The 25,117-nt window shown below is 40.2% G+C and overlaps 1 protein-coding gene across 1 annotated transcript in view; it reads right to left on the bottom strand.

Moving 5' to 3' along the window:
- The window catches only part of anks1b (ankyrin repeat and sterile alpha motif domain containing 1B), an 809,329-nt gene that overhangs the window by 76,330 nt on the left and 707,882 nt on the right, over positions 1 to 25,117 (bottom strand). The window contains exon 16 of the mRNA XM_078553447.1: positions 24,609 to 24,715. Within this exon, the coding sequence (XP_078409573.1) occupies positions 24,609 to 24,715 (107 nt within the window). The remainder of the gene's footprint in view (positions 1 to 24,608; positions 24,716 to 25,117) is intronic.

Genomic DNA, 25,117 nt, shown 5'->3' with positions numbered 1-25,117 from the left:
TTTGAAGCTATGATGAAGGACAGTGTAAAACATCACCTTAGAACAAGAGCTAATTAGGCATGGCCAACTCAGATTTAGGAGTGTGTCATGCATAGTTAGTCAACTGAATTTCATTGAGAGATTATGTACCTAATGGATAGAGGTAAGGCAATGAATGTTACACACCTGGATTTCAGAAAGACATTTGAGGCTGTCATACATTTTGGAAAAACTGCATATTTTTTAGATGCATGGGACTGATGGCAGAGAAATGATAGATACAATTTAATATGGATAACTGTAAAACTTAGAGATGAGACAGAAGAAAGGATAGCGTGGATTATGTTCTAAATGTGAATATTCTTTTGGTATTGCAGCAAGTTCAAGATTTTTAATACTGTGGATGCTGGAGATCTGAAATAAAAACAGAAAATGCTGGGAAAACTCAGCAGGTCTGGCAGCATCTGTGGAGAGAAAAATGGAGTTAACGTTTCAAGTCCAATATGACTCTTCTTCAGAAGTTCCAAAGAAGAGTCACATGGACTTGAAACATAAACCCTGTTTCTCTTTTCACAGATTCTGCCAGACCTGCTGAGTTTTTCCAGCACTTTCTGTCTTTATTAAAGATTATTGGTGTTTTAGTGATCAGGTCTCTAAAACCATTGCTTTTCGAACTACATATCAGCAAACAGAATGTTGGAATGTGTAACATGGGGTGTAACTTATAAATCAAGAGAGATAATTTTAAAATTGCATTTGGCCTCAGTGAGACCACTTCCGGAATACCACATGGAATTGTAGATGCCCTATTTTAAAAAGGCTATTAAGTTATTGTCACCGGTAAAAATGAGGCATACTAGATTAGCTCCAGAACTGAGCTATCAGAAGAGGTTAACTACCCTGAGATGGTTCTCTCTGCCAGATTAAGGTGTGATTTGATGTATGTAATTAAGATTGAGGGTTTACAGAATGTGGAATCAGATTAGTTTTTCTATGTTGTAGCTAGAATTGTATATCATAGCTTTGAAACAAAGATGGCAAAATAAGATGGTAAATTCAAGACTCTGTTCAGTTAAACAGTGATAAATATATGGAACAGATTACCAGCAATACAAATATGATTCAAACTTGATAGATTTAGATTTGCCATAGGAACATTTCGTAGGATGTTGGTTAAGCCAGATACACTAATGTCTGAAAGTTCTGATACTGAACTACTAAGACTGAAATAGGGTCTTTTCAAGACCCTTTCACGGTTCCAGGGAGTTCAAATGTGAAACGAGTCTGGTCTGTTTAACAGGGAGTTACTCATCAAGTTTGTTGAGAACTCAATCAAATGCCGCTAATACTCATGCTGTGTAGTGAATACAAACTCTAAATAGTTAGCTCACCAAATACTGTGATTAGCACAATAATTGAGACGACTGTTTTTTTCTACAAGGGGACTATTTCACAGATGCATGGCTGAGCATACTGATGCTTCCTTGCAAGTTTAGTTTTTTTTTTCTTTTTACTCAAAAGGCTGATGAGGAAATAATAATTTAAGGTCTAACAAAGATCTATTAAGAGTTTGAAACTTTATAATGTTATATCCTAGGTGATTCAATAACACCTAAAAGTGCAAAAGCAGATCATTTCAAGCCCAACCATTACAAAAAATAAAAATGTCAGAGAAAGGGAAATGCATGTATCTTGGTACACCATCTGAATTGGCCAAAATGTATGGTATTTGTAGGATTATGATATTTCTTACCATGCTGTCAATTGTTTGCATTGTAATTCCAAATGGGTTTCTCTCATTACCCACTAAGAGATTAGGGAAAGGAAATTAAATAACCTTCTTAGTCACTCAGCATGGGGGTGTGGGGGGAAGAAAGGGAGATAGAATAGCTTCTTTAATCAGTTAGGACATGGAAAGAGAGAAGAAAAATCTCTTCAATCATTCAACAAAGGGTAGGAGCAAGGGAGAGAAAATTACCTCTTTACTCACTCAGGTTGAGGGAATAATCTAATTTATTGGACAAAGCGGATCAGGCAATAATTAACACATCACTTGAATAGAACCTTTCAGGCAACTGTGCCACACTGGCATCAGCAGTGAAACAATTTTCAACTGACTTCATGCTAGTTCCAAACATAAAACAAAATTGGGATTATCATCTTCTTCAAAAGTTCTTCAGTTTACTTCTGAATATCTTAAAATGGACACCGTTCTAGCTGCTGCAGAATTTTATTATTGTTAAGACTATGGAAGAGTTTCATTCTTCAAAGATTTGTGGAGCCCCCTGAATTGGCATGTTCCATGAGTAATCTTTAATCCTTCATGGTACATTCAACAGATAGTAATGTCATACTATTTCACTCTTCTGTTGTGTGGATGCCCATGTACAAAGTCATAAATCTTTTTTATGGGACGGGACTAAACAAAATTTTAGCATAATCAAGTGATTACTAGAGCCAAAAGCAAAAGTCTAAAGCATAATTATTGGCACTCTATTATATCGCATCGCAAATTGCTCAACAGATTTCCTATAATTTCCCCATGATTACAGAACACTTCCCCATGTTTGTAATCATGTCAAAATTACAAGTACCACTACAGTTAATGACATCTTAAAAGATGAACAAATATAATTCTTGTATGCATAATTTCTTGGAGGGTGCATCCTTGCCTTGAAGTTTCTATGATTCTTCAAAAACAGGGCCTCACTGATGAAAGATTTATATTCAACATGAGTTAAAACCAAGTTACCTTAATTTTAGAATAAAATCAATTTTGGGATTTGGGTGGCACTGGCAAGCTCAACATTTATTGCCAATCTTAGTTTCCCTTGAAAAGGTGGTTAGCCTTTTACTTGAACTGTTGCAGTTTGTGTGGTGGAGGTACCCCCACAGTTCCAGTGTTTGATGCAATGACACTGAAGGAATGGTAATATATGTCCAAACCTCAATGATGTGGGACTTGGAGGCGATGGTATTTCCAGACATTTGTTACCCTTGTCCTTCTAAGTGGTGGAAGATATCGGCTTGGAAAGAGTTGATGTAGAAGCCTCGTTGAGCTGCTGAAGTGTATCCCATTGACAGCAGACACTGCAGCCATGGTGCACCAGTGGTGGAGGAAATGGATGTTTAGGTGGTGGATGGGCTGCTCATCAAGTGGGCTGCTTTGGCCTAGATGGTGTCTAATCTACGTATTGTTCTGTTGAAGGCAAGTGGAGTACATTTCATCACAATCCTGACTTGCGCCTTGTAGATGGTGAAGAGGCTTTGGGGAGTCAGGTGGTGAGCCATTCACCACAAGGTACCCAACTTCTGACCTGCTCTAGTACCCGTGGCATTTAGGTAGCTCGTGCAGTTGAATTTCTGGTCAATGGCAACCCCAGGATGTTGAGGGGGATGCTAATGCCAATGAATGTCATGGGGAGGTACTTTGTTCTCTCTTGTTCAAGGTATTAATTGCTTGCAACATGGATGTTGTCCAGGTATTGCTGCATGCAAGCATGGACTGCTTTATTATTTGAGGAACTGTGAATGGAGCTGAACACTGCATAATTATCAACGAGTAGCCCCACTTCTGACCTTATGATGGAGGGAAAATCACGCAACTGAAGATAGTTGGGTTTAGGACCCTGATCTGAGAAACTCCTGCTTGTTCTATTCCAGACAGCTAGATAGTGAAAGATAGAACTGCAGCTTAATCTATACACTTAAAAGCTTTTATTTACAGAAGTACACATTACAAACATGCACCTCACCACCACCTTCTCAAGGGCAGCTAGGGATGGGCAATAAATGCTGGCCCAGCTCGCTAAGCCCACATCCCGTGAATTAATTTAAAAAAAGGCTATATATAGGAGCATAAGTGAACCTCAGTAATGACTACCACCTATTAAAATCTCAGTTAATATACAATTACCACTGTTGCAATGCCATGGGACTGAGATGATTGGCTCCAATGATCATAACCATTTTCATTTATGCTGACTCCAGGCACTGGAGAGTTTTCCTCCTTAACATCATTGATTTCGGTTTTACTAGGGATCCTTGGTGCTACACTGGGTTGAATGCTGCCTTGATGTCAAGGGCAGTTACTGTCTGCTCACCTCTGGAATTCAGCTCTTTTGCCCATGTTTGGACCAAGGCTGTAATTAGGTCTGGAGCTGAATGGTCCTGGTAGAACACAAACTGAGTGTCGGTGGGCAAGTTATTGGTGATTAAGTGCCGCTTGATAGCACTGTCAATGATATCTTCTGCTTCCCTGCTGATGATAGGCTGATTAAATGGTAATTGGTTGGGTTGGATGTCCTGAGTTTTCTGGACAGGACACAGCTGGGCAATTTTCTGCATTGTTGGCCAGATCCTAGTGTTGTAGCAATACTGGAACAGGGGATTGGCTAGTTCTGGCGAATAAGCTTAACCAGGGTTTTATCAGAAACTGTAGCCTTGTCGTATCCAGTACACTCTGCTGTTTCTTGGTCTCACATGGAGCAAACTCAATTCACTGATCTCTATGTGGGAATTTCAAGAGGAGGCTATGAAGTATGATCCACACAGCACTTCTGGTTGAAGGTAGCCATGAACCCTTCAGCCTTGTCTTTTGCACTCGCATACGAGACTCTGCCATCACTGATGGAAATGTCCACAGGGTCTCCACCTCCCACTAATTGCTTAATTGTCAATTATTATTCACAACTGGATACAGCAGGGCTGCAGAGCTTTGACTTAATACATTTGTTGTGGGGTTATTTAGCTGTTTCTGCTGTCTAACATGCATGTCGTCCTCTGTTGTAACTTCAACAAGTTGGCATTTCATTCAGGTATGCCTGGTGCTACTCATAGTGTGCTCTTCTAAACTCCTCATTGAATCAGGCTTGGCTATTTGGCTTGATGGTAATGGAAGAGTGAGTGGGACGCTGGTCTATAAGGTCCATATTGTAGTGGAATACAATTCTGATGCTGCTGATCCATAGCATCTCAAGTTTGCCCAGCTGTGGGCTGTTAAATCTGTCCTTAATCTATCCCATTTAGCCCAATGGTCGTGCCACATGATGGAGGATATCCTCAGTTGTAAAGATGGAATTTTGTTTCCACAAAAACCGTGTGTTGTCACTCCTCCCAATACTGTTATGGATAGATGCATCTGCGACAGCCAAGTTGGTGTGGACTAGATCAAGTAGGTTATTCCTTCGTATAGGTTGTTGACTTTCTGTGCAGTGAATTTACTCATCATTTCACTAAATTATATGCAATCTCAGCAAGAATGTAGGATTAAATATATTGCAATTCCCATTTTCCGATTAAAAATGAACATGCTCAATTCTGACTATTGAGAAGAACTGTTGCTAAGGTAACGGTAGATAATGAACTAAAAAGAACAAAACAAAGAGAGTGACCTTGAAATGAGCTAGCAACATTTTGCTTCACTGCGATTATTTTTCCTCACCATTAAGATAAAAAAAATTCAAATGAAGGTAACTTTTAATAGATTGCTCACTACAGTATTTTCTGATGTGGTGTTCATACCATGTATTATTTTGTTTGTGGCAAAAATCACTTTGTAATGTAGTTTTTTCACATTTTTCTTCTGAGGCAATAAAAATTCTTATTCTTCCTGAACTGGCATAAAAGCTAACCTGCTTTTTCAAAGTATGAAAGAATCCTCCAATCTTTTTCTTGAGAGGGCATTGACAATTGAGTTCTGTAGCTTTCAGTACTGAGTTTCAAGCATTGAAGAAAGAAAGAAGTGGACCATCCTCAGAAGGAAAGATTGGTGCATTAGAAATGAAGAGACTGAGGTGAGAAAAGATCATTTGGTTCTTCAAGAAAACTCTGTACGTTCACTATCAATTTTCGCTAATGTAGCCTACACAAATCCTCCACCTGAGGGAGTTACTCACTTGGAGAAGCTCCAAGATAGCAAAGCTCAATAAATTACCATCCTTGAAGGTTTAACGAGCAAGACTCCCTAATATTATTCAAATGTTATATTAACTCCTTGAATGCTTAATAGTTGTTTCTAAAAAATGATACAGAACCTAATGTTTCCTGTGTCAAATGGTTCACCACAATAGTATTCTGATATTAATTCAACTTTCTCGAAGAATTAAATTTACATAGCATTACCTATTTTTGTGCACGTATTCAGCATTTCTACTCGTCTAGGAGGAAATTTTTTTCAAGTCTCTAGGCTGGTTAATTTTGCCCTTGTGTTTTCTGGTTCTGCAGGTTATAGTTACAGATTCTATAGAATCCTGCAATTCAGAGATGATGGGGTTTTCTTCTGTGAGAAATTACTGAATTTGCCAATTTTAATTGTCAAATGCTTGTGTTTTTTAAGCATGGGGAATTACATTATTTATTAGTCTTTTATCTTACGAATTGCTTTTTATAGCTAACCATCACTGGAATGCACGGCATATGGCATGATATTCCCAAATAGAATTAACAAAAATACTACAAACATAATTGCAAATGGATGTAGCAATGCAAAGATATCAATCAAAAGGAAGAGAAAAGTAATCAGGGCTGACTGGCGCCAACTGGTTTTGTACTTGGAACTGCAATGAGACGATTTATTTCGCAGTTAAATGGCTGAGTGGATCAACAGGGAAATCTCTGGATTATCATAGCACAGTTGAGTACTATTGTTGGTATTTGCTTTCATTCTACATTTTTGTATCATGTGCATTAATGAGTATGGTACACTTCCTGATTGCACAATGATGAAGTGCCAGTCATGGCTCAGTTGGTACGATTCTCACCTCTGAGTCATAAGGCTTTGAATTCAAGTCCCTCTCCAGGACTGTGCACAAAAATCAAGGCTGACACTCGAGTGCAGCAGTGCTGCACTGTCACAGGTGCCACCTTTCGATGAGATATTAAACCGGGGTCCTTTCTGCCGTAAAAAATTCCCATGGCATTATTTCAAAGAATAGCAGGGGAGTTATTCCTGGTGTCCTGGCCAATATTTATCCCTCAATCAACATCACAAAAACAGATTATCTGGTCATTATCACATTGCTGTTTGTGGGAGCAAATTGGCTGCCGGGTTTCCAACATTAAAACAGTGACTCCAGTTTGAAAGTACTTTGTTGATTGTGAAGCACTTTGGGATGTCCCATGGGTCATAAAAAGTGCTACATAAATGCATATCTTTCTTTAATTTTCTCTTTTTATAATGACATGCATATTGTCCTCGCAAAGGAACTAAACTTATGACATGAAATGATCCTTTTGTAGTGTTGGTGCTATCATTGTCCAAACTCAAGTCTTTCTGACCACTGAGTCACACAGCAATGATATGTACCAACCAACAAGGAAGATGCAGTAAGGTCAGATAAATGGAGACCATAGAAACCTTATCTGCACCTGTTAAAATCTTTCACACCTCTATCAAATCTCTTCTGCTCCAAGGAGAACAAAGCCAGCTTCCCCAACCTAACCTTGTAACTAAATTCCCTCATCCCTGGAACCCTCATATCCTTCTTAAAATGTGGTGACCAGAACTGGATGCAACACTATGTTTGTGGTCTAACCAAAGCTATAAGGTTCAGCATAACTTCCCTGCTTTTAACCATAATACCTCTATTTACGAAGCCTAAGATCCTCCATGCTTTGCTAACTACTCTCTCAAAATGCCCAGTCATCTTCAAAGATCTATGTACATGAATCCCAGGTCCTTCAGTCCCTGTACATGCTTCAGAACTGTGCCATTAATTACACATATTGCCTCTCCCTATCCCTCCTGCCAAAGTGCACCACTTCACACTTCGTTGTATTAAATCCAATCTGCTTCTTACCTATCCCTTTGCTATTCGGTGTCCTGTTGCAGTCTATTGGTATCACTCTCATTGTTTGCCACACTCGCAAGTTTGATATCCTTGGCAAAATTTGAAATTTTACTCTGTATTCCAAAATTATTTGTATACATCAAAATTGCAGTGGCACCTACACTGAACCTTGGGGAACACATTCTATCATCTTCCAGTCTGAAAAACAACCATTTACCTTTTTTTTGCATATGTATTGCTCAATTACCAAAACCAACAATATGCCTCCTGCTACACCCAGGGACTTCTTATTTCTTGAAGTTGAAATAGATGTTTCCACTTCTACCTGGATGAAAGTAGCTTAATAAGTTAAGCAGCTTTATCTTGATGCTATTGGCCTGAGATTTTCCATAATGTGTTAATTTTCATAAATATGCAAGTGCATTTACAACCAATATGTCCACAAATCATTAATATTACTGCACAGAGGAAAATACCTGGACTGATCAATGCAGTTACCAAACCCAGATAATACTCTGAAGAAGAGTCATACGGACTTGAAATGTTAACTGTTTCTCTCCCCACAAATGCTGCCAGACCTGATGGGTTTTTCCAGCATTTTCTGTTTCCATTTCAGATAATACATGCTCTTCAGTCTCAAATGTGTACGGTGGCAACTATCCATTCAAGTAACAATATGTGAGCTGCCAGCTAATCTGATTGGCTGGCAGCTCTTGCAGTCCCAGCAGTGTCTGTGCTCGGTAGTGGGCACTGCTGGGACTACAAGTGCTCCCATGAAGACGACAACTTGGACATCTGACTTAGGTACGTCTGAGATTTGGGGGAGGGGAGGACTCAGGCACCCCAAGATGGGGTGGGAGACGGGTGGGGAGGTCAAGTTTTGGAGGGGCAAGGCATAGAGTGAGGGTACAATCTCAGGGAGTGGGGTGCCCCTGATGTGCACAGGGCACCCCTAAAGGAGATAGCCCCCTTCCTTCCTGCTTCTTCACCAACTCTGGCAGCAGAGGCAGAATTAGGCCCTTAATTGCCCCTTAACTGGACAGTTACGGCCTCAATGGGCCTAAGGGCAGATGGGTTTTTAAAAATTCATTCATGGGATGTAGGCGTCGCTGGCTAGGCCAGCATTTATTGCTCATCCCTAATTGTCTTTGAGAAGGTGGTGGTGAGCTGTCTTCTTGATCCACTGCAGTCCCTGTGCTGTAGGTACAGCCACAGTGCCGTGAGGAAGGGAGTTCGCAGGAAGGAGCTAGCAGGCACCTTATGCATCCATTGTATAATGGAAAACGGTTAGGAGGTGGGTGGGAAATCGGTGGACTAGCCACCCATCATATTTTACTTGCCCCTCCCCACCAAAAACATGCCTGAAATGCCAAGGAGTGCACTATGCAGGTGTGGAACAGAATTTTATGGCCAATAATTATAACGCATACTTGGCCTTGGCTGTCTTGTGATGTAGATATAGATGGGGACCGGGTTGAAGGATAGGAGTCTTTTCCAATTTTGAAGACATTGCCAAAAACCTTCCAATATCCAGAGTAGCGAAATTTGGACTTGTTGCCATGTCTGTGTTACACATTGGGATCCTGCGGAAGGCCAAGCATGCACACATGCGCTGAAACTGCTCCTGAAATTTTAAATTTCGATGTGCTGATTTCCGCTGTCGTGACACTCTGTGAAAGTCTCTGATACTGAGTCAGAGACTTGGGCCAGATATGCAGGACTTACCTGGATACTTACCCAGGATATGTTACACTGGTTAATACCTGGTCTAACTCAGTGATTAGGCAGCATAAATCAACTGAGCACCACAACCAACATCCCACCCCGACCCAACTAACTCCCCCAATCCGATCGCCCTCCCTGACCTGACTGCACTCCATAACCCGACTGCCACCGACCCGATCCAATTATCCCCTGACCTGAATACTGTCTCCCATTCCACAACCAATTCGCCCGTCCACCCACCCACTCACCCATCCCCCCACTCACTCGCCCACCCTAACTCACTCATCCATCCACTGACTCTCAGACTTTGAGACCTTCAAAAACTTACCTGAATACGACAGCTAATTTTGTAAAAAGGGGGCGTGTCCTCTTCTCACCTGTCCTCTCCTGTGCTGGCCGGTCTTTCACAGGGATGGCTGCGCTGACTGATCCCTGCTGCAGCTGGAACCAGAAGCCCTGGCTGAAATAAGGCAAAATGGCCGGGGCACAGATATCTTCGTGTTCAGCGGCAATGCTCTCAGAATCATTGCTGACTGGAAGATCTTGGCCATTATGTTACATTTCTATTGCTGTGGTGAGATATTTTCATGCTCTGAATAACTAAATTACCAAATTACAAAACCTACCTCATTTCTAATTTGCACTTTAAAATATATACATATATATATATATATATACACACACGCACACACACACACATATATATATATCTTACATATATAAGAAATATATATTTATTTAGTATTCAGTTTCCTGGTGTTGAGTCTTAGTTCAGTGGTAGCATTCCTGCCTTTAAGTCAGAAATTATGGATTTGAGCCCTGGCAAGTAGAAACAAGGATTAGCATACTGAGTTAGCTTTTGGCTCTCCATTGGCTACTTAAGTCCAATGGGAGCAAAATTGCTTAATCCACATCACCATAGCTCAGGCAAGCAGACGACCAGTTGGCCTCTAAATACTGGGTCATCATTGGGGTATTGGTGTCCAATATGAGGGAAGTGGCAACACCCGCATCACCTCCAGCCAACAGAATATTAACTTGGTCACATGAAAGAAAAAGGTCTTCATTATAGAAACAACCCAGATCACAATCTAGTGGATGTAAAAACTGTGGGAAAAACGGGTTGCCTCATGTGCCGCTAGGCACAAAAGAGCTGAAGCTCATGATTTAGCAAGTTCAACATGACCACCATGATCTTCAGTTAATTCTCCAACAGTACTAAAATAATAAAATGAGAAACCTGGCTATATGGATTATCACAAGCTAGCTGGAGCTAGAATGCCTTTGGTAGTTCTTGTAGTTGTAGTAATAATGTCTTTGCAGATTGGGTTAACATTTTAGGCATGACACTGCAGAGATCAGGAGTACAAGTGACTAAAATAGTCGCACACTTGTAACACTTTGAGCACTGATTTCACTAACTCATGAAGGGAGAGAATAGTAGCTTTTTGCATGCAGATCAGATGAGCTGCTGATATAGTTAATGATTTTATAACCGATATAACTGCACTTACCATGTGTTGCAAATAAATATGGATAGTTGAGAGTGGGTTTCAAGCCAGCAGTTCAATCAAGCAGATCTGATGACATTATAAAACTTAAAAACATATCTTGAACAGTTTCTGAACATGAGCCAACTCCTGATGATTTATGCAATTTATTTCACACTGACCTCAACCATGATAACAATTGGCAAAGTGCCAAACAGCTTATTCTAGTCATGGGTACGTTTGTAGTCCAAATAATGCATGGGCTTTATGTATATTCCATTTAATGATGTATTACATTGAACATTTAATGTTAAAATTATTTGGATCAATTTTATTTAAGGAGCTCAAGTGAACATTAGTTTCCTGTTGAGATTTAGGTGGAAGTAGTCCCATCATAATGTTAATGAATATCTGGTGTGAAAGTTCCACCAGCTGGCATATAGTCGCCACAATTTGATATCCAATCACTGCGGCTTGTAGAAGCCACTTGTTGGATGATTTCCATCTGCCATAAATTTTGTCCATGTATCCTCACTTTAAGCAGAAAGGCTTACGACAAACATTTTAACATAATATTCCACCCATTGAGGCTACTCTGCCAATCAGAAAACAATGGCTGATCTGGCTGCGGTCTTAATCCATTTTCCTGCCTGTCCCCATAACCCTGAGTCCCTTGTCAATCAAAAATCTATCTAGCTCAGCCTTGAATATATTCAATGACCCAGTCTCCACTGCTCTCTGTGAAAGAGAATTTCAAAGACTAATGCCCTTTGAGAAAATATATTCCTCCTCTCTTACCTCTATCTTAAATAGGAGACCCTTTATTTTTACACTGTGCCACCTATAGTTCTAGATTCCCACACTAGAGGGGATATCTTCCTAGCATTTACTCTGCCGAGCCCCCTCAGAATCTTAAATGTTTAAATAAGATCATCTCTCATTCTTCTATGCTCCCAATGAGTATAGGCCCAACTTGCTCGAACTTTCCTCATAAGACAACCCCTTCATCTCCATCTAGCGTAGTAAACCTTCTCTGAACCGCTTATAGTGCAAGTGCATTCCTCCTTAAGTAAGGAGACCAAAACTGTACATATAACTCCAGATGTGGTCTCACCACTACAGCCCTATACAGCTGTAGCAAAACTTTCCTACTTTTATACTCCATCCCTCTTGCAATAAAGGCCAATATTCCACTTGTCTTCCTAATTACTTGCTATGCCTACATGCTAACCTTTTGTGATTCATGTACCAGGTCACCCAGATCTCTCTGTACTGCAGCATTCTGCAGCCTCTTTTCATTGAAATAACATTCTGCTTTTCTATTCTCCCTCATATGGTCAACCTCATATTTTCCCATATTATACTCCAATTGCCAATTTTTGCCCACTCACTTAACCTATCTATATCTCTTTGCAGATTGTATCCTCCTCACAACTTGCTTTCCTGCGTATCTTTATATCTTCAGCAAATTTGGCTACAATACAGTCTGTCCCTTCATCCAAGTCATTAATAAAGGTCTTAAATAGTTGACGCCCCAGCACTTATCCGTGCAGCATGCTACTAGTTACAGTTTGACAACCTGAAACTGACCTATTAATCCCAACTCTCTGGGCAGAATTTTTAGGTTGGCATGTGGGTGCATGCCCGATCCGATTGGACACGAAATTGTGCGACATGACGTCGTGCAAGCGTCCCGTCATCCTGCGCTTGCTCGATATATCGGTTGGTGGGCATGTGCAAAAGTCGGACAATTAAGAGGCCAATTAGTGCATTTAAGGTTGTAATTGTCTCTGATTTTTCGTGGTCCGTCCAACCTTATGGTTGGCAGTTGAGGTGACTGATTTTAAAATCTTTATTTATTGGTTTTAAATTCTTCAGCTCCCTGGGCCAACTCCCTGCCTTTGGGGAGCTTTCATTCAGTGTACGAACCCCCCCCCCCCAAGCCGCACTGACGTCAGTGCCCACCCTCCTCCCGCCCCTACCCCAGTAGCGCTGAGCACTTCAGCGTGCGTTTTACGCTGGCTGGCTGTTAATTGGCCAGCCAATGTGAAATCACTGTTGGGGGCTAATTGCAGGTGGTGGTCTGTTCCCTGGCTGCTCCCGGGCCCGCCAATCGTGCCCACACACTGACCTAAAAACCCTGCCCTGTTTCCTGTTGGTTAGCCAATCCTCTATTCATACTAATATATCACCCCCAAAACCCTGAACTCCTATCTTGTGCTGTGACCTTTTACATGGCACTTCACTGAATGCCTTTCGGAAATCCAAATACACTACATCTACTGATTTCCCTTTATCCACCTTACTTGTTACATCCTCAAAGAACTCTAATAAATTTGTCAAAGACCGGGAAAATCAGCTGGGCAAAGGTAGCCTAAATGAAGGATTCAAGGAATACTTTCAGAATAATTTCTTAGAACAGCAGTTTCTGGCACCAACCAGAGAGCAGGCTCTTCTAGACCTGGTATTGTGCAATGAGATAGGATTAATTAATGACCTCATGGTGAAGGCGTGCCGAGGTAGCAGCAATCATAACATGATTGAATTTTACATTTAGTTTGAGGGGGGGAAGAGTGGGTCCAAGACTAGTATTTTAAACTTAAATAAGAGCAATTATGAGGGCATGAAAGCACAACTAGCTAAAGTGAACTGGCAAATTAGGTTAAGGGATAGGTCAATAGTGATGCAGTAGTGGACGTTTAAGGGGATATTTCAGAATGCCACAGAATAGATACATTCCAACAAGAAAAAAAATTCCAAAGGGAGGACCCATTATCTATGGATAACCAAAAAATTAAAGATAAGCATCAAACTTAAAGAAATAACATATAATTGTACAAATATGTGTGGCACGTCAGAAGGTTGGTCAGAATATAAGAAACAGCAAAGAATGATTGATAAGGAAGGAGAAATTAGAGCGTAAGAGAAAGGTAGCTGGAAATATAAAGACACATAGTAAGAGTTTCTATAGGTATTTAAAAAAGAGGAGTTAACAAAGTGGACATTGGTCCAATAGGAAATGAGTCTGGGAATTAATAATGGAAAATAAGGAGATGGCAGATAAATTGAACCGGTATTTTGCATCAGTCTTCACTATAAATGATACAAGTAACATCCCAGAAATAACTCTAAATCAGGAAATGGAAGGGAGGAAGGAACTCAGGAAAATTACAATCACCAGGGAAGTGGCACTGAGCAAATTGTTGGAACTGTGGGCTGACAAGCCCCTACGTCCTGATGGACTTCAACCTAGGGTCTTCAAAGAAGTAGCTAGTGAGATAGCTGATGTATTGGTTTTAATTTTCCAAAATTCCCTAGATTCATGGAAGGTTCCATTAGATTGCAAAATAGCAAATGTAACCCCTTTATGCAACAAGGGAGTGAGACAGAAAGCAGCAAACCTTTTTTTTATTCATTCATGGGATGTGGGCTTGCTGGCTAGGCCAGCATTTATTGCCCATCCTAATTGCCCTGTTCAGAGGGCATTTAAAAGTCAACCACGTTGCTGTGGGTCAGGAGTCATATGTAGGCCAGACCAGGTAGGGGCAGCAGATCTCCTTTCCTATAGGACATTAGTGAACCAGATGGGTTTTTACAACAATCAGCAATGGTTTCATGGTCATCATCAGACTTTTATTTACAGGCCAGTTAACAACATATGTCACAGGGAAAAAATTAGAAGCTATTATTAAAGATATTATAGCAGGGCACTTGGAAAAATTCAGGGTAATCAGGCAGAGTCAACATAGTATTGTGAAAAGGAAATCATGTTTAACCAATTTATTGAAGTGCTTTGAAGTAGTAACATATACTGTGGATAAAGGGGAACTGTATTGTATTGCACTGTATTGAGATTTCCAGAAAGCATTTGATAAGGTGCCACATCAAAGGATATTGCAAAAAATAAAAAGTTCATGGTGTAGGGGGGTAACATATTGGCATGGATAGAAGATTGGCTAACTAACAGGAAACAGAGAGTAGGCATAAATGTGCCTTTTTCTGATTGGCAAGATGTAACAAGTGGTGTGCCACAGGGATCAGTGCTGGGGCCTAAACTTTTTACAATTTATATAAATGACTTGGATGAAGGGACCAAAGGTATGGTTGCTAAATTTGCTGACGATACAAAGATAGGTAGGAAAGTAAAATGTGAAGAGGACACAAGGAGGCTACAAAAGGATATTGATAGGTTAAGAGAGTGGGAAAAGACCTAGCAAATGCAGTATAATGTGGGAAAGTGGGAAATTGTCCATTATGGCAGGTAAGATAAAAAAAGAAGCATATTATTTAAATGGTGAAAGATTGCAGAGCTCTGAAATGCTGAGGGACCTGGGTGTTCTAGTGCATGAATTGCAAAAGACTAGTATGGAGGTATAGCAAGTAATTAGGAAAGCTAATTGAATGTTTTCATTTATTGCAAGGGGAATTGAATACAAAGGTAGGGAGGTTATGCATCAGTTATACAAGTCATTGGTGAGACCACATCTGCAGTACTGTGTACAGTATTGGTCTCCTTATTTAATAAAGGATGTAAACGGATTGGAAGCCGTTCAGAGAAGGTTTACTAAACTAATACCTGGATTGGGTGGGTTGTCTTATGAGGAAAGGTTGGACAGACTAGGCTTGTATCTGCTGGAGTTTAGAAGAGTAAAAGGCAAGTTGATTGAAACATATAAGGTCCTGAGGTGTCTTCACAGGGTCAATATGGAGAGAGTATTTCTTCTTGTGGGAGAATCTAATACTAGGAGTCACCCATTTAGGACAGAGTGAGGGGAATTTTTTTCTCTCAGAGGGTTGTGAGTCTATGGAAATCTCTTCCTCAAAAGGCGGTGGAAGCGGAGTCTTTGAATACTTTTAAGGCAGAGGTGAAAGGTTATCGGGGTAGGCGGGAATGTGGAGTTGAAGTTACAATCTGATCAGCCATGATCTCAATGAATGGCAGAGCAGGCTTGAGGGCCTGAATGGCTGACTCCTGCTCTTAATTTGTACATTTGTAAATAAGGGCCGGGATTTTCCGTGCCCACCAGCATTGGGTGTGTTCGGTGGTGTGAGTGGACAATATGGCGCGATCGGTTTCATGATGGCATGAAACCAATTTGCGATCGTCCGCTCAGCCCGCTGATGGCAGGCCATGTTTCTCTCCATCGGACATCAGGAACCTCATTGTAATACATCTGCATATCACTATTAGGCCAGCCTGCCAGAATCGTCCCCCCCGCCCCGCCCACCCCACTGGATTGTCCACCCACATTGGCAGCAAAACACACCGACAAGTCTCACAATAGCACATAAGTGACATGCACCTGGTGAGCTGCATTTCGCTCGGGACTTCAAAATTTGTTTGCCTACCTTGCTTCAGTCAGCACTCAGTCATCAGCATCAGCTTCACAGACAGCACCACATCACTTTTAGGGGGCTCATGGCAGGTCTCCACCTACCAGATCAGCCATATGTGGGTGGCTTTTTAATGGCTGCAGGGCAAGGTCTTGTTTGGGGAAGGGGCAGAAGTGGCCTCAGTCAAAGGAAGAGGCTCCAGGACAAGAGCTGTACTGGGGAAGGAGGGTAATCCAGGGTGTGTGTGGGGGCACATGTTGAGGGTGAGAGCTGAAGAGGCAGTCTCCAGAGGAGATGAGGCTTGATGGATATGTGAGGGTATGTGTGAGAGAGTGATTGGTGATGCCCCTGGAGCTGGCTGTGAGTGAGATGCCAGTAAATGTGTAATGTGCTTGAGTGTGAGAGTTTAGGGTGATGAGATAGTTGCCATACCCTGGCTGCATGGATGAGATCATTTATCCTCTATCTGCATTGGATGCCCAATCTCTTCTGTACAACACTGGCACTGATCACCACAGCCACCACCTCCCAAGCCTGGTTGGTCATGCTGCAGCCCATCCTGCAGCCAGAGCGTGGGTAGAGGACATCACGGCAGGCAGGGGGGCTGCAGTCTTTTTGCTTTTCTTGGCCATCTGCAGTTGTCCTGGTCTGGAAGCACTGAGATGTGTGCGTGCATCTGGACTTTAAATATGGCGCCTGGCTAAGTAATGGCGTGACGGGTGAATGAGAGCTCGCCTGCCATCGAAATGGCATGTTTGCTGGGAATGCATAACTAATGGAGCAGGTTTGGGATGATACCATGTGAAAAGCCACCATTGTATCATTTTACCCACCCGCTACCGCACTTAGTGCAAATCTGAGACAATTGCGCCCACGATTTTTCTTTCACAAAACCATGTTGACTCTGCCTGATTGTATTATGATTTTCTAAATGTCTTGTTACTACCTCCTTAATAATGGATTCCAGCATTTTCTCAGTGGCAAATGTTAGACAACTGGCCTACATTTTCCTGCTTTCTGCCTCTCTCTTTTTTTGAACAGTGGTGTTACATTTGCAGTTTTCCAATCTGCTGGGACCTTTCCAGAACCTAGGGAATTTTGGAAGATTACAACCAATGCATCCCCAACACTGCAGCCACTTCCGTTAAGGCCCTAGGATGCTGGGGGACTTGTCAGCCTTTTGTCCCATTAGTTTTCCTAGTATTTTTTCTCTAGTGATCATGTTTGTCTTAATGTTCCTCCCTCCCTTTTGCCTCTTGATTTTCTACAATTCTAGGGGTGCTTTCTGTATCTTCTACTGTGAAGGCAAAATACTTATTCAAAGTCTCTGCCATTTCCTTGTTCCCAATATTAACTCCTCAGCCTCATCCTTTAAGGGACCAAGGCTCATTTTGCCTATTATTTTTCTTTTTATATACTTGTAGAATCTTTTACTGTCTGTTTTTATATTTTTTGCTAGATTACTCTCATTCTCCAATTTCTCCCTCTATTATTTTTTCGTCATCCTTTGCTGGTTTCTAAAATTTTTCAAATCTTCTGGCCTTCCACTAATATTTGCAGCATTATACAACTTTTCTTTCAATTTGATAGCATCCTTGACTTCCTTAGTTAGCTATGGATACTGCATCCTTCTCATAGCATCTTTCTTTCTCAATAGAATATATCTTTGTTGAGAGTTATGAAATATCTCCTTAAATGTCTACCGCTGCTTCTCTACTACCTTACCTTTTAATCTATTTTCCCATTCCACTGTAGCCAACTTTGTCTTCATACCCTTGCAATTGCCTTTATTTAATTTTAAGATACTAGTTTCAGAGCCAAATTTCTCACCCTCAAGCTGAGTGTGAAATTCTATCATGTTATGATCACTCTTGCCTAGAGGATCCATTACTATGAGGTCATTAATTAATCCTGTCTCATTACACATTACCAGGTCTAAAATAGTCTGTTCCCTGGTTGGTTCCAGAATGTATTGTTCCAAGAAACTGACCTGAATACACTCTATGAACTCATCCTCCAGGCTATTTTTGCCAATTTTATTTGTCCAATCTTTATGAAAATTAAAGTGCTTATTGGAGTACCTTTTCTCACAAGCCCCCGTTATTTCTTGATTTATATTCTTGTACAGTGTAGCTACTGTCAGGGAGCCTTTAAACTATTTCCACCAGTGACTTCTTTCCTTTGCTATTTCTTATCTCTGCCTAAACTGATTTTACATTTTGATCCTCCAAAGCAAGTTAATTCTTAGTACTGCATTTATCTCACCCTTTATTAACACAGCTACCTCACCCCTTTTCCTTTCTTCCTATCCTTCCGAAATGTCAAATACCCTTGAATATTCAGGTCTCAGTCACGGTCACTTTGCAACCATGTCACTATAATGGCTAACATATCATACTCATTTACTTCCAATTGTGCTATCAATTCATCCATCTTATTATGAATGCTGTGGGCATTCAGATTAACAGCCTTTAATTGTCTTTTTACCATTTTTTCCTACTCTGAACTTATTTGCTAGTATACTCTTATGTTTGTTAGCTCTGTCCCTTCCTGTCATAATTTGGTTATTGCCCGCATCGCTAACCTGCACTATTGCCTTGCCCTTTCTCTTTAACTTTCCAAATCTCCCCTGACGTGAACCTGTAAACATACTGGTTTACTTGGAGAACACCAAGCCAGCAAAGGCGATATTAGAAGAGGTGACTAAATGTTTGGTGAGAGGTGGGGTTTTAAAGGAAGAGAGGGCTTGGAGAGGCAGAGATGTTTAAGGAGGAAATCCAAGGTGTAGGGCTTTGATGACTGAAGGCGCAGGCTCCAACGGTGAGCAAAGGGAATGGAAGAGGTACAAGATGTCAGAGTTTGAGGGACACTGAATTCTCGTGGGGCTGGAAAAGGTTACAGAGATCGGGAGGAGTGAGGCCATGAAGAGTTTTAAAAAATGAGGGCATAAGTTAGTAATAAGATGGGTACCTGATGATCATATATGTGATTAAACTTATCCAATCAGTCCATATTTGACAATATAAAGCTTATAACAGCTGGAATATTTTTCTTCTTTAAATTCTGAATATTCTATTCTTGTTTGTTCGGAAGGCTAATGGTGCTATAGCCAGTGGGTACGTTTTTGTAAATAGCTGCTGTTCATTAAAAATTTAAATGTATTAATTTTGTCCCTTCTGGCACAATGGAATGATTATTGACTTCAGCACGTTGCATCAATGAAATGTTACATCTAGAGAAAAGGCTTATTAAAACCTGACCCCAATCATTTCATTGTTCCTGATGCAATGCATGCAGAATGAAAAACAAAACTGCAGAGGGCTCTTTCTCCCCTCTGTAATGCTTTGGCAAACAGGAATGGAGAAGCACGGGGACTGGAAGTCATATCTGAGGAGAACATATGACCCTCAACAAAGCAACTGAAAAAGTACAACAGTTTGGCCTTAAGTGGCCCTACTCCAATCTTTTGATGGGCAGTCACTCATTCTCTTACTTCTGCATTGTAATGGTTATGGTATTACACAATGCATTAATAATTTCGCAAATAGTTACTGTATCTGTACCATTGACAATGAGATGTGGAAACTTTATTTTCACCAAGATGACAGGTTCACTGCCTGGGTCTGCAGGGATTGCTCACTTGTAACACAGACATACAGCCTTGTTAGGGCTGTTAATGACTGTACTGTTGTATTAGACAGACAATTTAAAGGCAGAATTCCACTACACCATTAATCCTTACCAGTATTTAACAGATACCATAAGAAAAATGCTGAACCGATCATCTGTGTCCAAAGTGCACAGGTCCACCAGCTAGGTGCCAGTAGCTCTTGGTCATTTCTAATTTATTGAAACAGTTTGCAACCTGAAGTGAAGATACATTTCCTAAAATCTGTGTGTGTACTTTGCGCTGACAATATTTATCTCAGTTATTCTCGATAGGTGCTCTACTGCTATCTTTTATAGATGACGGAGATCAGTCTGAAACTCATTTTAACAGGCTGAGGGGAAACAGGTATGTATTCTAACAGAAAAGATTGAAAATACAGCTGCGCAAGAGAAGTGAATAAATGCAGACTAGTGACATCCTAAAAAAGGACATGAATTGAGTTTTCATGGATCTTTCAATTACTGAAGTGAGCTTTCAGTCTTAAAGAGATTGTACATGAGGGTAAGGAATTAGAAGAGAGACTGATGTTCACAAATAGAAGGAAATACTTACTAACCAATAAAAGTGAAAGCATTACAGTGTTTTGAAGAAAGATAAAGATAGGCAAACACCACTTAAAATTCTGAGCCCTTTATTTATACAAAATATTCCCATCTCTCTGATTTCTCCAGCAAATTAAAATTATCGTCAGGTATTTTGTTAAAAAACGAAATGCAAAAAGAAAGAATATTCTGTCTTCAAATAGTGCTCTGGGACAACTGATTATCTTTTCTTCAATTGTTTAAATTTCTGGTTTTTTTTTCAAAAATCACTGGTGGTGACAGAAGCACTGAATGGATTCTCCTGTCCCACACAAACACAGCATCTTCCAGAAAACAATACTCCAAACAACTCCAGTCTTTTTAAGCAGAATGTCAACACAAACTTTTACTAAATATAAGCTTTAATTTTGATGTGAATATGTGTAGGAAGAAATTACATCTCAGGTCATTTTGGAAATCTGATTTACGGCAATACTTTCAGTGCCAAATGGTTCTTCTCTTAATATAATTTGTGTTGCACAGTGGCTGGAATAGTAAATGTTTCGCATTTGGTTCAAGGAGTTTTTCTAGTTACAGATTAATAAATGCATGTAGTTAAGTCCCTCATTTAATGTGGCAAATAATGAAAGATAAACTGAGTAATTGCTGAGGGATATAATATTTACAACTGCACATACAATGATGCAAGTGGAAAGCAGTCCCTCATTTTTACAATGTTATGTTTGTTGCATACAACAATTAGATTATATTGGGGTTTAAGAAAATAAGACAAACTCAGAAGCTGCTCAGAGTACTGATGCTTTAGTTATGGGGTCAATTAAATTGAATTCCACAACAAAGGTGGAAAGCAATAATTGCAAAAGCTGGAAAGGCAGGGAACATGCAGTAAGTTCAATAGTACCATAAAAGAGAAAAGTTTGTTTTATCTGATAGGAACCTTTCCCTGAAACCTTTATTAAAAATTTTTTTGACTCACAAATGCAAGGTGACTGTCCCAAGTGTCCCAAACTTTGGGAGAATCTGTATCTGATGAAGCTTCTTAATAAGTCTACTTAAAGGCATTTTTAAAGATATGCTAAACATGCTGCCAAGTAAACTTTTTCAAGTGATTTTCTTTATTTATAACTAAACGAGCAATATCAGGACAGGACCATGAAAATGCCACACCTTCAATTCACTGAGGTGAGAAGCTGGTGTACATTGGTGGGTGGACAGAAGGAAAGCAACTTAACAGAAATAATGGGTGGTATCTTTTGCCCTTCCCCATGGCAGGTTTGGTGGTAGCGGGGCATTTAATTGGGTGGGAGCGACCCTGCCACCTTCCTACCGCTCCCCTGCTTAAGTCTGTGGCAGAAAGGCCCATGGACAGCCTTCCCACCCCACCACCCATTGAGGTCCTTAAGTGGGCAATTAAATGCCCACTTAAGGGCCTTACCCTGCTGCCGCTGGTATTAACCCAGCGGTGGTCAGGAGGTCTGGCATGCAGGGAGCACAACAAGCGTATATTTAGCTTGCGGGCTCCTAGGGTGGGCCCTCATTCAAAGGCACTCATTCTCACCATTGCCTGAGTCTCTCCTCAATCCGAGACCTCCGGTGGGTGTCATACAGGCAGCAGCCACTGCCTCCCCAGTGGCGCTGAGTACAGAAGAACTCCTAGCCTCTAATTGGCTGGCAGCTCCTGGTGGGTGGGACTTCTACCCCCAGGGTTCTCAATCCCAGGGGAAAGCCCACCACTGGCCTGTAAGTGCCCGAGTGGCACAAGATGCAGCGACTCTTCTTGAAAAAAGGCAACGCGCTGTCTCACCGGCTCTCCAGTCAGTGGCTGTGACCCCCATCGCCTCCACAAGATTCCACCCAATGTTCACCCAAGCAGGAAAGGGGAAGGGGATTTAAATAAAAGCATACTTTAAAATGTACGTTTATGAAATACTGTTTTTAAAATGTTGATCTAACAAACATTGTATAAACAGTAAACTGAGGGATTTATTTCTACCTACTTCAGGTCAGCAATTCTTGTTTCATTTTTTTCCCGCATCAACATTTTCTCTGGAACATTTAAGCCCTTTTGAAATTAATCTCTGCACTAAACTTTTTCTGTTGCTAAAAAATAAGTCACTTGAAGCCGGTAGAAAGAAATTAAGGGAGATAGATCAAAGGCGGGGTTGAGAACAGATCAGCCATGATTTAATTGTGTTGTGGAACAGGTTTGGGAGCCTGAATGTATATAATGTACAAATCTATTATCATAAAATATATAAATATATCATTACATGAGGTTATATGAACATTACAATAAGGATTTATGAAATGTGTTCTTTGTTAAGAATATTTTTTAAAATTACCTTCTTCCCCTGCTAGTGGTAAACATTACCCGTACTTCCGGTTTTCTATTTCTTATGAAATAATTTTTTGATAAAAATAAATGTTATCATATTGTAAAGGAGAACCTATGAGTAAAGTTCAAATACTTGTTTGTAGCAAACAGAATTTTGTGTCGTGTTTTTATGGATTCAAAGCTGATCATTTTAGTCAGCAACCCCTAATTTAAAAAATAAATCTGACTTCAGGTTAAAAAGTTAAAATATCTGCATAATGTAATGAACACACTGCTTTCCAAATTGACAAAGCTTACCTTGACAGAAACAGTGCAAATTACAGTTAAATACACCAGCTATGAGTAACCTGAATGGAATGGATGACCTTGTTGAATTGTTATTCACCTCATTGTCCAAAATCTTAACCTTCGGCATTTTTACAACAGCCAAACTAGGACATCATTGGTTAATCACCTAAATATAATTAACACACTAGTCTCTCCTGAGCTCTGAACAGAGGCTGTTATGTAATGAATGTTTTTTTTTTCTGGTCAGGCTATGGTTTGAAGGAATTGATAATGTATCAAGAATTAGATTTAACATTCCAAATTATACTAAATGCACAGTAGACAGAAGTAAGCCAACTTGAGAAACAGCAACACATATCCTTCCACTGAAATTATATAAATAAACTGTAGAATTATAATTCTACCTTATGAACAAGATAAATATATGAAAAACAAAATCTGCATTAATCCAATTTATCTATATCCATTTTAAAAATCAATCCTGGTTACAGCTTAGTGTGGGCAGGAAAGATTATAATGTAGGCATTCTGTCAGTGATTGACACTCCCTGTAAGAAACAGCTAATTATAGCTGGTCTCCTAGTAACTACAATAATTGCTTTTCTCTCTCTCGCTGAAAGTCACCACATATTTCTAAGAGCTGTATACGGTGGAAAAAAACACAAAAATGATTTCTGTAAAGCAGGTAGAAGAGAACCTATTGATCCCCTACAAGTACTTACAGGCACCTTCTGGTGTGGCTCAGATTTGTAACTTCTACTCTGTTTTAACCACAAATCTTGATGATCAGAATGGATTTGAGTCAATAAAGTTCCATTTTTATACAAACTTTTATTTTGTCGCAGAATATAGCACAGCAATTCTAACATGTTACAACAATCTTTAAACCTAAGATTTTTGGCCACTGAAATCTCTCATGTCTTACTATTTTCATCATTGTAGCATTGAAGTATCTTTTTAGTTAGGTACAAACAGCAAAACTTTTAGGTGTACATATCTGCACAGGGTTCAATTTCAACTCCATCTTAATTATAGTGTTCTTATATGTACATTTACAAAATAGCTTATTTCCAGAAACTAAACTGAATGTTCTGCAGCCACTATCCAGTGCAAGATATGATACATAGTTTTACACACACCTACATATATATATATATATATATATATATATACACACACAGATATATAATAGAAATTGGTAAACCCATCGAGGTTAATTGTAGACAAACTGATGCTTCCTTCTGTCCTTTTTGAATAGTTACTTAGAGCTTTACAATATTAAACTTAGTGGGCCACAAAGGTCCACAGTTACTGAGGCAACACAGTACAATGAATACAGGTCATGATATAATGGGACAGAGGGAAAATAGAAAAGAAAGGAGGGGGTTAAGAAGTAGCATGGTCTTGAGAAAACATCAACTGTTCATGCGCAAAAATAAAACAGAAGGTAGCTTACCATGAATTGGATGTTGTCAAATCCATTTGCCAGCAGGTGGTTCTCATACTGGGGGAGTCCTATGCTCTCCAGCCACCGTCCCACAGTCTGAAATACAACTCTGGGTCCTGTAAGAGGTTGAAGGGGAAGCCGCTTCAGTAGTGACATACCATCAATCCGGTAATAGGGGCATTCCGAGGTTGAGAGGTGGCATTGCCACATCGTATTCCTCGGAATGTGACTGTCGAATGAGCCCGCCAGCTTGATAGCTTTTGTGGTGCACAATTCTATTGACAATATTATTCTCAGTAGCTTGACTAAATGCTGGAACGCTTCTCACAGCCAGCAGGTATTAGAATAAGATGTGGATCCAGCATGCCAAGGTGTCTATCTATATATATGTATATAGAGTACTCTGTCTAAAGAACACATCAGAGAGAGAATATTAAAAGCAGGCTAGTCCCTGAACGTGTGAATGTCGCAGTTCTCCACGGTAAGCACTGCTCTGCCAGTAGCTTGGATTCTTTTTA

This window comes from Cetorhinus maximus, chromosome 12 (assembly GCF_964194155.1).
Source record: "Cetorhinus maximus chromosome 12, sCetMax3.hap1.1, whole genome shotgun sequence".
Taxonomy (NCBI): Eukaryota; Metazoa; Chordata; class Chondrichthyes; order Lamniformes; family Cetorhinidae; genus Cetorhinus; species Cetorhinus maximus.
This window is presented reverse-complemented; position numbering and strand designations above follow the sequence as displayed.